This window comes from Chanos chanos, chromosome 14 (genome assembly GCF_902362185.1).
Source record: "Chanos chanos chromosome 14, fChaCha1.1, whole genome shotgun sequence".
NCBI lineage: Eukaryota > Metazoa > Chordata > Actinopteri > Gonorynchiformes > Chanidae > Chanos > Chanos chanos.
In genome coordinates this window covers 12,959,561-12,974,692 of record NC_044508.1, presented here as the reverse complement: position 1 = coordinate 12,974,692, position 15,132 = coordinate 12,959,561, and the positions used below count along the sequence as shown (strand labels likewise).

General features: G+C 41.4%; 1 protein-coding gene across 1 annotated transcript in view; it reads right to left on the bottom strand.

Annotated features, from left to right (window-relative positions):
- ryk (receptor like tyrosine kinase) overlaps positions 1 to 15,132 on the bottom strand; it is a 40,505-nt gene that overhangs the window by 2,717 nt on the left and 22,656 nt on the right. The window contains exons 8-14 of the mRNA XM_030791599.1: positions 13,124 to 13,195; positions 10,705 to 10,830; positions 8,920 to 9,006; positions 6,290 to 6,359; positions 4,756 to 4,888; positions 3,387 to 3,496; positions 2,927 to 3,086 (exon numbers count right to left, since the gene is read on the bottom strand). Of these exons, the coding sequence (XP_030647459.1) occupies positions 2,927 to 3,086; positions 3,387 to 3,496; positions 4,756 to 4,888; positions 6,290 to 6,359; positions 8,920 to 9,006; positions 10,705 to 10,830; positions 13,124 to 13,195 (758 nt within the window). The remainder of the gene's footprint in view (positions 1 to 2,926; positions 3,087 to 3,386; positions 3,497 to 4,755; positions 4,889 to 6,289; positions 6,360 to 8,919; positions 9,007 to 10,704; positions 10,831 to 13,123; positions 13,196 to 15,132) is intronic.

Genomic DNA, 15,132 nt, shown 5'->3' with positions numbered 1-15,132 from the left:
GCTAAACTTCTTCATCTGTCTAAGGGGATATATTTAGACTAAACAAGTAGATTGTGTTTACAGATGGTCTGAAATAGGTCTGTCATATCATATGAATCTTCATGGATGCAAATGCCAGAGATTTGCTTATTTCGGGGTTATTATGCCGTTGCTACAGGGAAACCTTAGTTAAAGTACACATTAGTGCTCCGAGTGAGATCATATCCACATACAGAAGATTACATGAAACTGAAAAATAAGTTCGAGGGTTTTCGGAGCCATAATTATTACAATGTCACAAAGGAATGTAATGTTGCTTGTATAACAGCATACCTCAGAACATGAGAAACCTTGTGTGTTGCTTTAAACAAAAGCAACACTGCTTCACAGACAGTAACGACACTAATGATTTAGTGCCCATTACATCTGAGTTTTGCACCTCTTATGACACTTATACAGAATATTCTGACGATAGATTAAGTAAGTGCAGACTAAGTGCAGTCAGAGGAAACTAAGCAGTAAATTTGTTCTGTGGAATGGGTGTCAATCAGTGAACACGTATGACTGTGGAATCAATCTAAAACAATCATACGCCATTTTAATCTGTGATCTGCACTGTATAACCATCATTTGCATTGTAGTGGTTTAAAACTGTTTGTTACGTGACGGTAAATTAGCTGTTGTTTATGAGGTACCGGTTGCCTTGTTTGTTCGTGAAGTTCTATTAAAACTCCTATAGGCCAACAGCATCATTTGCGTTCTGGGAACAAAGCATTCCACTGACACAATGCACGGAAATGTGGATTTATTTAACAGAGCCCAGGGGCTAATATTGGTTTCAAAAAGTCGTCCACTGGGTTTTTTTTTAAAAAGGAGTCACAATTCTGAACTTTTCCACGTTTTAATGTTCCTTTTTTTTAAGCATTGAGCTTGCTCAGCATACAGAAAGTGTGTGTGTGTGTGCGTGTACAGTACAACACTTCAACTTCCCTGGTATTTTCACTCTGTTTTGTAGTTGAAAACACAGATAAGAGCTTAATATGTTTAATTGAGATAACGTGTTACAATGGTTTTGGTTAAGCAAACTGGTAGAATGGGGCGAGAGAGAGTGTGTGTGTGTGTGTGTGTGTGTGCGCGCACGTGCCTGTGTGTGAATGCATGTCAACAAACGCTACCAAATGCAAATACTAAATGCTCTGACTTTCTGAGGTGTGAAATAATTGTGAAATAATAGGCAGAAGATGAGGGCAGAATGTTCTAAGAATATAAGGCAAGCTAAAACACCCACACAAGTAAACAGCGTTTCAAAAGTGACAAATTCGGGTAACTCCGTCTCAGCTCTGACGCTGGAAAATGCTTCACGCTCCATTTCACATCAACAACAGCGCCTGTAATACAACAACCCTACACTGCAATGAAAGGAAACACACAGGCCGCAAGACACGAATAGAGAGAGAAAAAGGGAAGGAGAGCGTGTGTGTGTGAGAGAGAGAAAGAGAGAGAGAGAGAGAGAGAGAGAGAGAGAGAGAGAGTGTGTGCGTGAAGAGGGAAAATGCGTATGGGTGAAAGAGAGTAAGAAGAGGAAGAATGTGTGTGAGTGAAAGGAGAGATTGATGAGATGGAATTGTTTATTAGCAGACAGTGTCGTCGGACCAGACTGGGTGGTATCCCATCACGGTCTGTCTTACGGTAACTCCGGCTACCTCTTCCTGACAGGCCTGGCCCCTGATTCCGAACCTTCTATTGTTCTTTCACACTCCTATTGAAATGAGGAGGTCACAACACCAAAGGGAGTTTTTTGGCCCTGTGTCATTTTGAGAAAACCAGTTGGGCGTTTTTGTCTCTTCCTGACTTTGTCGCCAGCCATGCGTTAACAAGTGTCCTGTTGAGTACGTTATCATCGGATAATTTGTCAGCCCAAATCCAGACTCCATCCTTTCCAGGTAGAGTGGCAAGAATGTGTCAAAAGATAAATGATGTTCTGCTCTGCCTGGAGCACCTTCTCTTGTAGATCCTTTCAAAGTTCAGAAACCACTTCAAAAAGACATCATGGAATAAGCGACATACGCGCCTGTCTCCTCTGAACAAACTGTATAGATTTATGGATGTTTAATGACAGAACTGCAAATGGATTGGGAAGCGGGGGAAATTCAAGCACTTCGGAACTACTGTAAACTTGCCTACCGCTAGATTTCGTGCCCAGACGCGCGTAATTATGAGTGATGGGGACTACCGTGTACTGAAACCGCAGCTTTCAAGGTACATGACTGAGCAAGAGGCATGACGCTCGCGGAGCGGTTATGCAAGCTAAAAAACAACACGTGACGCACAGCTGGTCAGTGCCACAGTGAATGGCACAAGGGGAACAGCGAAATTCTGAGAAATGAAAACGTCTGAGATGCAGGCAACGTTGCGTAGGATTTGAAAATTTGAAGTGGGCCATGTAGGACCGTGTGAAATGAACTGTGACCCCCGCCCCCCCCCCAAAAAAAAAAAAAAAAAAAAACTGTAAAAGACTCAGTGAACCATGAAGTAGTTGTACGGGTCATAGATTCGTCAATAAAATACGGCAATGAGTTAATAAATGGTGGAATGAAAAATAAATGTCAATGACAAATAATGAAAATGAAAAAAAAGGCAAGAAAAGACAAAGTCCAAATAAATAAATACATAGATAAATAAAAAGAATTCATTTGAAAAATTAATGCAGCTACAAATTGACATTATTTTCTGATCTCCGCTTCAATATACAAATTCTCTCCATTTGTATTTGTCAGTTCATCTCCCTTTAACATGTCAGACACCGAGGTTTTCAGCTCCTCTTTAGCCTCAAGTTCTTAAAAGAGCTAAAGCAACTTGTCCAGTGATCGCTGAGAAGGCAATTCCTTGGCCAATCAGAGGCAAAGCATTAACTGTTTTAAAGCGTTCGAGACTGTACTATACTCACCACATCACTGGCACTAGAGAAATCATTGTTGAGTAGACTCTCCAGAGCCATCCAGCGCACAGGCCGGTTCTCATTATCCCCCAGACAGTGGTAGTCCATAGGAAAGAGATCCCGCGCTAAGGCGTTATCTGTGATCTTCACCTGCATGGTGTCATCAATACTGCAGAGGAGAGGAGAGGAGAGGAGAAATATAACGATAGTTCAGGCTAAGATCAAAATCACTGTGCGTCACCAGCTAATCCAACAACTACTTTTTTTTTTTTTGAAGAGAAAAACATTTTTTTCATTATTTTTACTCTACTTGCAAAAGATTAAAATGAAATGAAGATGAAAATTAGTATAACAAATTTGATGGCAGTGAAACAGGATGTAAGACTTAAATGAACTTTTCCCTGTTGTGCATTTACTTTAAGTTGTACATTGTGTAACAGAGACCAATAGAAATGCAAGGGGCACTTACACACAGTTCCTGGCAGCCAGGTCTTTGTGGATAACCTCTCTCCGTGCCAGGTAGCTCATCCCACAGGCTATCTGTATGGCCATGTGAACCAAGTCCTGTTGTGAAATGGCCTGATGAGCAAGAGAGAGAGAGAAAGATGGAGAGAGAGAAAAAGAGAGAGAGAGAGAGAGAGAGAGAGAGAGAGAGAGAGATTAAAAAAAAAGGCAATACTACAGAAAACAGAAAATTTAAAAGGTCGATGTGGAGAATTGTAGAGAATCCAGTGTTGAATCCAGTGTTAAAAATTAATCTAATACAGAGAATAGCCTTGTGGGGTGTGTGTGAGAGAGAAAGAAAGTTCAGCTGCGAAAACCATAACACGTTGAGTCATTTCTATGCAGACATTATGTGCTAATTAGCTGAGTGACACGTTCAAACAGTGGTAATTGACAGTAATTGTTTTTAGCACAGGTTGCATACCTGGACAAAGCTACAAACAAAATCATGTTGTTTTCCTAAGAGGTGCACTTTTTTTGGACAGTTGAGATGATTTCAAGACCAGATGTTAGAGCAGTCTTGGCCAACTGCATGAGACAGATCACTTCTTGGGTGACATCCAAGAACAACAGTTCTCTCCCTACACTGATTTATATGTCTATTGTGAAGTGATGAAAAAGAGTAGTTTATCACTCTGCGTCAAAGGCAAGAGGAACCGACGTGGGGAAGGAGGGAGAGATGGGTTAATTCTCACCTGAATTAAACAGAAGCTTCTTTATGTTGAAGTAGCAAGCTTAGTCTTGCATGGCAAACGCACAAAAAAAAACCCTCCAAAAAATCTTTTTTTGAGATTGGATTAACAATTTTTATTATTGTTATTATTATTGTTGTTGTTGTTGTTGTTGTTGTTGTTGTATTTTTTCTGAGAGGTTCTTTGGAAGTTAGCAGGCTCCATGGTTGATGCTATGGGATTTTATTTATTACAGAAGGTGCAGTGCTATGTAGTATCATACAGCCCTCAGAGGTAAAACACAAAAGCCTAATTGTTTCAAGGTTTTGTTTTGTTTTTTTTTTTTTCTTTTGTGAGAAATTCTCTCACTTCACTACTTCAAAAGCATCTGTTTTATTTCTTGCAGAAGACTTTGCTGCTTTATACTGGTAGGTGCTTCAGACAATTCAGTCATTGTTCTAAAGAAGGCAATAAAAATGTCAAGAGAATTAAAACTCTCCAGGTGTTTCGCTTGAGGGGTCATCAACCAGTTGAAGCCATACAAATACACACATGTTTACAGTTTATCTCCTGTCACTCTGATACCTTACAGGTAGAAGGTTTAGAAGAAGTTTAGAACGAGTTGTGTAATTGGAGACCAGAAGGGTGAAAATTGGACCTCACCTGAGGGTTGTTGGCCTCTGCGAGCTTGCATTGCCGCAGGAAGAGCTTCAGATTACCCCAATTCATATAGGGCAGCAGGACCATGGGCTTCTCCCCGTCCTCTGTACATACGTGACTGATGGGCAACAGGTTCCTACAAGACAGCAATACAATCCCATATATAATGAACAGTTCACATTCAGTCAATATCTGCCCAGCACAGGGCCCAATAAAAATGTACAAACTGACACAGTTCAATAGGATGTGATCAAATTTCTTCATTCGTTTTGAGAGACAACGAACGCCAAAGGTTACTGGTTGATGCATTACAAAGGAAATAAGTATATATACACATTTTGAATAAGGAGGATGTATGTTCGTAAAGGTGACAAGAAGTCTGAAGTCTGATTTCGAGACCGTCGCCAACCTTGGTAATGGCACTCACAAACAGTCCGCCGGTTTTAGACATCAATGTTAACACCTTACACGTATCAAATTCCAAGAGAACGAGTCACTTTTTTTCCACGGCCACCCCCATCGACCAAAATAAATGATCTTGAGTCATAGGAGCTGTATGGTGTTGCCTGAATTTACAAAAATACTTCAACATTGCCCCTTCCTAAACAACTCCACCCTATCCGCCAGCCTCACTGGCCCCAGGTGTGGTTTCACACTTGAGCCAGAGGTGGGAGAGCTGGAATGGTGTTAGGTGGAGGTCTGTGTACATTTCCATAGCAAATTCATGCCCAGGAAAACAATGACATAAATGAAAAACCTTCAGTTTAATTAGCAGTAATTACCTTAGAAATCGTGTGGCAGAGAAATGAGGGTTAAATTAGCATAGCGACAGTCTCTTCTGTATAGATACAGTGTCACGAAACATGATACATCCGGAATGAGCGAGAAAACGCGTGAGTTAGCAAAATTTTACAGACTGACGGAGACAGGGTGTATTTGTTTCCACTGAAGGGTTTTTTAAGGACTTATCATTCATAACAGGACACTTCACATCAGGGTTACACAGAAACAGAAGCACAAAAAGGGGAAATGAGAGAGTGATTTTCAGCAAGGCAAACAGATGAGGGAAGGAAAGGATGATAATTCTATCAGTGAGGAGAGTTCATCTTGGATTCATGGAGGTGTCATGGGTGTGTGGTTGAGACATTCCCCCTGTGTTACGCAACCTGCTTTGCTCCTCTCTGAGTTTAACTTTAGGAAATACTTACAAAAACCTGAATAGGCATTTTGAGGTCTTGACTGTGTCGTGACATCCTTGTTCACGTTATTTGTTTGATTCAACGAAAACTGTTGCCAACAGCTATTAATGTTCCTCTCACTGCTGGGATTGGCTGGCAATCTCAAAGTAGCATGACACATACTTTAAACCATTAACTGTGATATTAATTACACTCACTTACAGTTTTGTGTTTTACATATGTCTGTTTTGCTTGCTATCTATCTCATGTTGAGATAGCTCCTTTTCTCTTAGTTTAGACCAGTTGCCTGTAAGCCAACATCTCTTTGCTTGGTTTTGGATCAGCTGGGTTTAACTTGCCTGTGGTGAAGACCTCGTAGCTTGCAGCTCTCTGTCAACATCATGGTAATCTGTACCTCTGAGGCATGATCTGTAAAAACAAACATATAATTAAAAGTTGACTCCACAGTTAAGATTACTCACTATTAATGGACGTGCGCTGGACGACTGAAACGAGATAAGCCTGTTTTGACTAGAAGATGTTGTGAAAGTTGGGGAATGCCTTGCTGATCCTGCTGATTCTCAGGTAGCATGCAAAACCACCTTGGGAGAAATAAGACAGAGGTTTCTGGCAAGACCCTACATGGAGCGATATCTCTAAAATCTTATCCAGAGATCTTGTCAACATCATTTGAAAACATGAGAGGGATAAGACTAATTTATGCAGAACATAAATGGTTTTCAGGATGTAAAGGGGGTAAGGGGGTGGACATGTTCCTTTAGATAATGACTTTGTTTTTACTACAAATATCTTTAAAAGCTTGCCCGCGACAAAAGGTCAACAAGGTCACAGACTGATCCACCCTTTCCCTCAAAACTGTCCTCTCTGTGAGAACAAGCCCAATCTTACTGAACGGTCACACTAACAAAGACTGAATGAGTGAAATGAGTCCAGCCAAGTTCAGAAGGTCTGCGTTTATCTCAAAGTGCAGCTTTGGGCCTCTGCTCGGTACTTGTGGGTAATCTGTATTGTTTCCTGCCCCTGGGGTATACGCCGGTAGGAAGCCAATAGCTTGGCACGAGTGTGAATGGCATGGTAGAATTGTTTGGTTGTTGGCACCCATCCTGGCTAGGGGTAAACAGGGCAAGAGGGCAAATGAAGGGTGCCCAAGGTGAAGGTCAAAGTAAAGGACAATGTCGCAGTGCTTCCCCGGTCACTCTGCTGACCAGGATGCTGCGTGAGAGCAGTCACAAGGGCATTCCATCCCTCCATCAGCTACTGTCCAGTCATTTTGTTCTGATGATTTTCTGCTTTGGCAACATTTCAGATAAACTGCTGTCGAACGTCTGAACAGTGATGATGAATGGATGACTTTCACGTCAATCCACTGTTTCACTACTGTAATATAACAGACCAATCACAGTTTCTGCCAGCGGTACAGTTGATGTTTAGCATTGCTCCAATCCAATAACTCTCTATAACTTTCAATCATTTCAAGGATCTGAAGCCATCCTGAAGGTATCTGATTTGATGGCATGTAATCTACACCGCAGAGAACAGAATTCCACTAAATAGAATAGAACAACATTTAAGTATATGTAAACACTAATACGCCTAGAGCTGGACATCATAACTGGGGCAGGGTATCATTATGAAATTATATTTTTTGATACCATCAGTGATTCCTATTGAAAATCCAATTCCTTAACAACTTTTCCTTTCCTTAACAACCTGCTAATGTTAAAATACAACCTACTAATGTTAAAATACCCCCAGTGACAAGTTTATTAAGTAAAACTGTCTACTAATGGGTTGCACTCCTCACTGCTTCTATGGTGGGATGTCAGTTGATGTGAGGTATCAGGCAGTAACTACAGGCTGGATAGCATTATGTTAATCTGGTGAACAGCCCATTCCATGTCATCTCATTCCAAATACGCTTCACCAGAATAAGAATTGGGGACTAAACAGGCTACTGAAATAAAGTGAGCACACCGTCATGATCCTGAGACCGTCGTGAGACAGTTGCATGCTTTGTAACATGGTGCATTTATCCTGCTGAAAGTGTCAGTATGATGGAAGGGAAGGTAAACTGTAGCCACAAAGGGATGCACCTGATCAGCGACAGTGTCCACTTGTGCTGTTCCAGCATTGCTCAGGCAGATGCTCCAGGAAGGCGTTCCACCCAACATTACACCACTACCACCACATGACGCTAGTTCAGCAGACTCCTGCTTAAAACCAAACCCTGACTCTGCCTGCGGCACAATGCAACAAGAACCAGGATTCGTGGAACCACCTCACAATTGTTCCAGTCTTAGCAACCATCTACTCATTGGATCCACCTCTTCTCAAGGCATTGTTGTGCGTGAAAAGCCCAGGAGAGAGGCCTGGCACTGACCAATGTACGCTCGCACTAACTGAGGTCACTCATTTTGCCCTACAAATGTTCTGCTGAACTGTGACTGGATCCCTTGATGCTCATTCACATACATTATATGGTAAACCACAGCAATGAGACTCCCTTGTCTGTGGGAGTAATCCACTTTCATGGTCATATAACTAATAAACACTGTATATACTTACAATCCACTATGTGAATGTAAAGTCCTCCAAACCAGCAAACCAGAGCTCTGTGCCACTTGTCCTACATAGCAGTCCCTCACTTTACTCTGTGTGTGTATAATTTTTTTTTTTTTTCCCGTCTAGTTCCTCATTCTATACTATGTGGGTAAATTATGAGAATACAAATGGTGAGTAAACGCTTGCTAATGTTTCCTTTTCTTGCATCAGTCTGCTTCATGGTCAGGAACTGAAACTAGATATTGAACATTAAGACATTTACCGATACTACTGGATCCTGTTGTTTGCAACAGGTTCTTAGAACTCAGGGCTATTTACAGAAGAAAGAAGAAGTATTTTTACGGATGGAAAAATGGTCACCCTTTCATCTTTTACATTGGGAAGGGTGTTGAAATAGATGATGTACCTTTTACCGTCTTCACAAACACTTGTTTTTCTTTGCTCGGGTCCTTCTCGTCCACCAGAACACCATGGAAAATTCGACCAAAGGTTCCTGAGACATATAAAGAAAGACATAGGTGTTATATCCCTCATATCAGGTACTGAAATACCAGTACAAGTAAGCAATGTAAAGTAATGTCGCCCATAGGGAATGTCAACATTTTCTCCCGTGCACACATAGAAAAAAACACAAACTCGCTTCGAAGCACAAGGCTAAAATGCCTTTTACGGGATGGGATTCCGGATCCCAGGACATCCAAACAGAATCACTCAGCTTGGCCTTTAGGAGGACAGTGAACCTTCCTTGCTCCGACAAAAATGTAAGAGCAGGTGGTGAACACACCACATTCACGCCTCTCTCTTTGTCCTTTCTCCGTTGCTACAGGGAGGGCTGCAGAAAACACAAACTCCCAAGGGCTAAAGGCAGCGCTTTGGATTTTGTTAAGTGTCCGTATGTATTGCGCAATTCTGGCCCACAGACAAACTTGGCTGCGAACTTAAGTGAAAGGTCTTTATTTTGGACGAGAGAAGTAGTGTTGTCTAATTCTTTCTCTATCTCTGTTTTACTTTTCCTAATTACACCCTCTAAAATGCCTCTTGAACTAGAGGATTCGGACCCATCGCAGAATGGTTTTTCCCATTGCTTGTTTAAGTAAAACTCTGTTATACATGGCTCTGTGCCAGAGAGTTGGTCAAAAACAGAACTTCTTGCACAAGACACACTGACTAGGTGATAAGTTATATAAAGCAACACCCAGGGAGGTACTGCTCAGCCAATCATAGTGATTAATTTCAAAGTACAGTTTGACCCTGGTGAAAGAATACATCTAGGTTATCAGATCCAGCTGTAAATAAATGATTCTGCCCTTATTTTCCAAATAATGTTGGCAATTTTATGTTCGACGCGTTCAAATGAAACCCCCCACGTTGATTTGAGATGGCACAGGAAAAATCCACAAAGGAGCTTAAAGGCTAACCTTCAAACATGTTTGACTGCATCGATCTTGCCAAATTCTCACCAACTAGGTGGCCTTCGAATGAAAAGGCTTCAAGATTCAACAGAAAGCCAATCAGAAATCTTCCCAAAGCTTAATTCATTCTGTCCTCTAGTCATCTGCGCTAAGGCAGCAGTCCGAAAACAGTCAAACTGATCATAGACCATTAACCAGGGCAAAGCCCAGAAGAGAATGGTTAACATTACAAGGTCAGCACCCCGAGCTCTGAGTAAGAGCCTGACTTGAACCGTTGTTTGTGAAGAACTAGAGGGCTGGGGGATTGGTGGAACTGATGAAAACTGTGTCAACACGTCTTTAAGGAGCCACAAGGTTTCACTGGCATGAGGCCCAGCAAAGAGTTCCCTCTTCGAGATTTGTGTACGTGCAGGACTGGTGGTCCCTGCTGAAACATAGCTCTAATCACATACTGCTTAAGGAGCGGAGGCGAGGGTTTTGATAAAACATCATCTTCAGCAAGGCTTTAGATTAGCGGGGTGGGATTAAGCCATGTTTGAAAGTTGTGATGCAATAAGAAAAGAACTGACTGTTCTCTGTGGGAATCAAATAAACACACACCGTGAAACTGTGCTAGGGAGAGAATGGGGAGTTTTGTTTTTTTTTCTTCTCTACTTCTAGTGTTATTATGTCAGAACACTGAGTGTGCACAGGATTTAAAAAAAAAAAAAGAAGAAGAAGAACAGGTACGTTCATGCAGAACATCAAGGTATGTTGAAAGGGAGGAAGTGTGCGTTTACCTTCGTGCAGAACATCACGGAGCGTGACCCTTTCCCTGGAGATGGCAATGTTCTTGACATTTGCTTTGGCCTCCAGTAAACTCACGCTTCTCAGGTCGTTCTTCTCGATACGCAAAGAGGGATAGCCTGAAACACATACATTAATACACATCACACCGCTGTCTCTTCACTCACAATGACTGATGATAAAAAAAAAACCAAACAAACAGATCAGTAGAAGGAAGGCTGGAGCAGAGCACACACAATCACAAACCCATTTTAATTAGTCACTGAGGATGAGAAGTTGTCCAAAAAAAAAAAAAAAGACTTTGACTATGCAAAAAGAAATACATTGATTTATGACAATCAGAATCAATAAAGGCAAATGTTCATGCTTAGGAACTGAAAGCATCTGTACTGAATATGGTCTAGAGTCTACATTAAGTGTACTTCTACTGCACACAGAGGTTTGGGGCACTGCCTCTACCATGAGTGAGGATGTCCGAGCGTGTGTGTGTCTGTGTGTTCATCTTTAGTTCAACTCCAGTTCACTGTGAAGAAGAATTGTCCACATGTGACTTTTAATGTAATTATTATTCTTTGTGACTCAGCAGAAAGCGGTTATTTCATACACAAGACGAGCGTACGAGAACAATAGTGTAAACCCATGTGAATGGTTAACTGAATGCATGTTCATTTGAGACAATGTGCATAAGGGTGTGTGTACTGTATATCTAACAGCTCCCTGTTTATTTTCATATGGTTTATATTACTGTCTTATCACATTCCATCTGGTACCTGGAAAGTGCCTCAGGCGTGGGAAAAACGCTTTACTGATTTATTTCATAATTATTTTTCATCTTTCACAGTTTACAGCCCTCAAATATTTACTGTGGCTATGCACAATGACAGATACGTAATTATTGATAAAAAAAAAAAAGGTAGTGTGTACAAGAAGAGCTGAAAATAAAGGTTAATGCACTACAAAGATAAGCCGCAGTCCTCCGGCGAGGAGTTCAAAGCGTCGCACAGAGAGGTTACTTGTGTGCACACAAAATATGTCGGTTTGTGAATGAGGTATGAAAACATGTGAGGTTATGTGGAGCCTGGGGGCAATTTTTAAGTGAGATCTAGTTGCATTATGTCACAGTTTGTGTAGTTCGCCAGTCAGTGGTGCAAATGTCTCCAGTAAGAACCACAGAGCAGTGCTCATGTTTTATAAACTGTCTCACAATCTCATACACGACACAATGCATACCAACGCTTGATATACAAAAGGTCCGTCTGAGAGACGTGAGAGCAGCTTGTAGGAGATATAGTCTATACTGTTCACAATTTGCTGTGTCATCCACATGTCCATTTCATAGACGCACACAGAAAGCACGGTCCCCTGGGTTACCACTGCGGCCAGGTAAACTACATTTCTAAGCATTTCTATTTGATTCGGGGAGTTTGATTCATCATCAACGTCCATGTCCATTGTTTTGTCAGTCTCTCATTGGTCATGGAAGAGGGCCTCTGTCAGCAGGAGGACTCTCACTGTATGTATCAACTCTGCCACCTTCTGGATAATATGAAAAACCCCACTGAGGGCCATCAATCTAAACTAAACTGCAACTATCCCTTTAACAATTATGACCTCTAAGCCTAGCTTGACGGTGCCCCCAAGTGGTCGAACTGTGAACTACACCAAGAGGCAATAAGACTAAGATCAATTGAGACCAAGTAGTCTAAAAATATTTAAACTAAATTTCATTGTTACTTAAAACCGCCAACAGAATTCATTTAAGAATTGTAATATGGTTAAAACCTGACTAAAACAGATACTTCTCACTGGTTTTGCTGCTCTATCTACCTTAACGACACAGCGGGTCTTTCCCCAGGGTTTCTGAAAGTCAATAGGTGGGTGAGAAAAAGCCAAACAAGTCTTTACACCTCTTCCTTTTGTCATACAGTGAGAATTCACGCACAGGTCGCACCCAAACAGTGCAGTTAAGGGCCAAACAAAGAAGAAAAGCATGGAAAGATCTAATCTCAGCTACAGTGCATTTAAAGAAACACTTCTGAATTCTGAACTGAATAACAAGCATAAAACACACTGCTGAATCAGTGACCACGATACTGGTTTTGCATGTGCTAAAATATTTCACACGCGAGAATGACATCATTAAATCGATCTTTTAACACCATATTCAGAGGTTTAAGGTGACTAGACTAGCATGCAAAATGTAACGGCTTGGCAGCATATGAACTAGTTGGGTAGCACAGAGAAAAACACACATGGGAGAGGGTTTTTTTTTTTTTGGAGAGGGCTGAGGGAGGGGGAAGGGGGCAAGAGAAGGTTGATGGACCCGGAGCAGATGATTGGAGAGTGTTAAAACCAGAGTTTGATGATTGGTCATCTTCGGAGTTTAAGGATGGCACAGGGATCCAGACTTACTTTTGGTTTCGTGGGGAGGGACACCAGGGGTAGGAGCAAGCTGGAGAATGGGTGCAGAGCCAGGGTGAACGTCTGGAAGATGGAAGGAGGGAGAGAGAGGGGGGGGATGGAGGGAGGGAAAGAGTGAATGAGGAGGAGACAGAAAAAGAGAGAGGTGTGTAAGGAGTAGGTAATAATGGCAGGTGGATGGTGTTTACACTACCAGTAACACAGAGAAAAAGACTCAACACAAAACACAGGACAAGGTGGAAAACAGGCAGAGCTTAAGTAAGAGATCCAACTAAAGCCAGCAGAGGGCGGTAATGCTCAAAAATCAGGCTTCACAATTTGTGGTCTTTGCACTCTGAATAAATTTGTCTGTATTGGTGTAACAAGTTACTCTAAAGGTAAGGGAAATCTAAAGACTGGCAAATAACATTTAGGGTTAAATCTTAACATTTTAACAAGTAAACTCTTGCACTTATCAGCACTCTGACGTCCACGCCTCACGAGACACAGTGGTGAGACAGCTAAGTGGAATGATGCGGGCTGTGCTCGCTCACACACACACACACACACACACACACACACACACACACACACAGTCCCAAAGCTGAACCTTCACTCTAACACCTCTCTTAACGTTTAGATAGTAAGTTTCACGTTAGATTGCATGCATTCTACTTCTGCATGTTTATTGTGACAGCCAACATTTCAGTCAAAAACCTCTCTAATGACTGCAAGCCCACATCGCTGCACAAATCTACATATACACCTCTGTTTTGCTACTGGTTAATCATTTACATTGGCCTACCATATGCTATTAGTTTCAATTTCATGGCACTGTATAAAAGAGCACTTGCACTAATTACATTTGCTCAGTTATCCAAACACAGATCATTACAGTGTGGTGCAGGGAGGCTAAATAAGAGACATTAAAGATAATACTCAGTCCTTCACATTTCAAAACTTTCCACCAGTCTGAGCACAAACCACACATTGGTCACACAGTGTTCCTTATTAAAAATTCATTGCTTAAAATACAGATATTCTTTTATCTTCAAAAAAAAATGCTATTAAATCAATGACTTATGGTGTGTCAGTTTTTTATGTTCATTTTTATGTTGTTCTTTATGTTTATTATGTTGCACAATTCCAACTTTTTTGATGCTAAAAAAAAGCTGAATGTTGTGAGTGAGTGGCCAGTTGGCCACTTTGAGCTGACCTGTAGTTATGGGGTGGAAAAGATTTAAGCATTATCACTGCCTGAACATATATTCTGCTTAGTCAGGTCTTGAGCTGCAATACTAAGTGTCATTTTAGGTTGAACAGTGAAAAATAATAAAGAGGAAGTTACGCGAGAATGCGATGGTTGAGTGTGTGCAGGAATGTGCCTGCAAGCCCCAAAGAAGAAGTATTATTGATCTGTCGTAACTTCTGTGTAAGGGTATCGGTCACTGCTTGAACTGTCTGTAACCTTCAGTGAAAGCATCTTAGATTAGACAAGTGAAACTGTTAAAGGGATGTCAGGTCGTGACCATCTGTCATAGCCTAAAATTGTGTCTGTATTTAAGATAAAATCAAATGTCAGACAAAGGGAAGTTGTGAAGGAGCATTTCGGGCTAACTCTGCAGTTCTCCTTAAGGAACATGTTGTGTTGAAGTTTGGGGCCAGGACGGACTGGTCTCGCTCCCACATCACACCACCTTTAAAGTTGTCTGCGTCACTGTACAAATGCTCTGTCATCCTCTCTGTTCAGAGAGACTGTGCTCACAATTGACTAGAGTGCACTCTCCCATGACCATGCTATTGGAATAAAGGTACATGATTCATCACATCTGAAGTTCGTTGTCTCTGAGACTTGGCAACTCTTCATAAGGAGACTCCAGATTTCCCTTACAATGGTCTTGGGGCTCTGGTTGTACCTGGTTGAACAATGTTCCACGCAAAGTGTACAGAGCTCAGCTGGTCATGCTTATGATTATTTCCTCCAATATATGAAACAAACATTGACTCCCTATTACCTATAC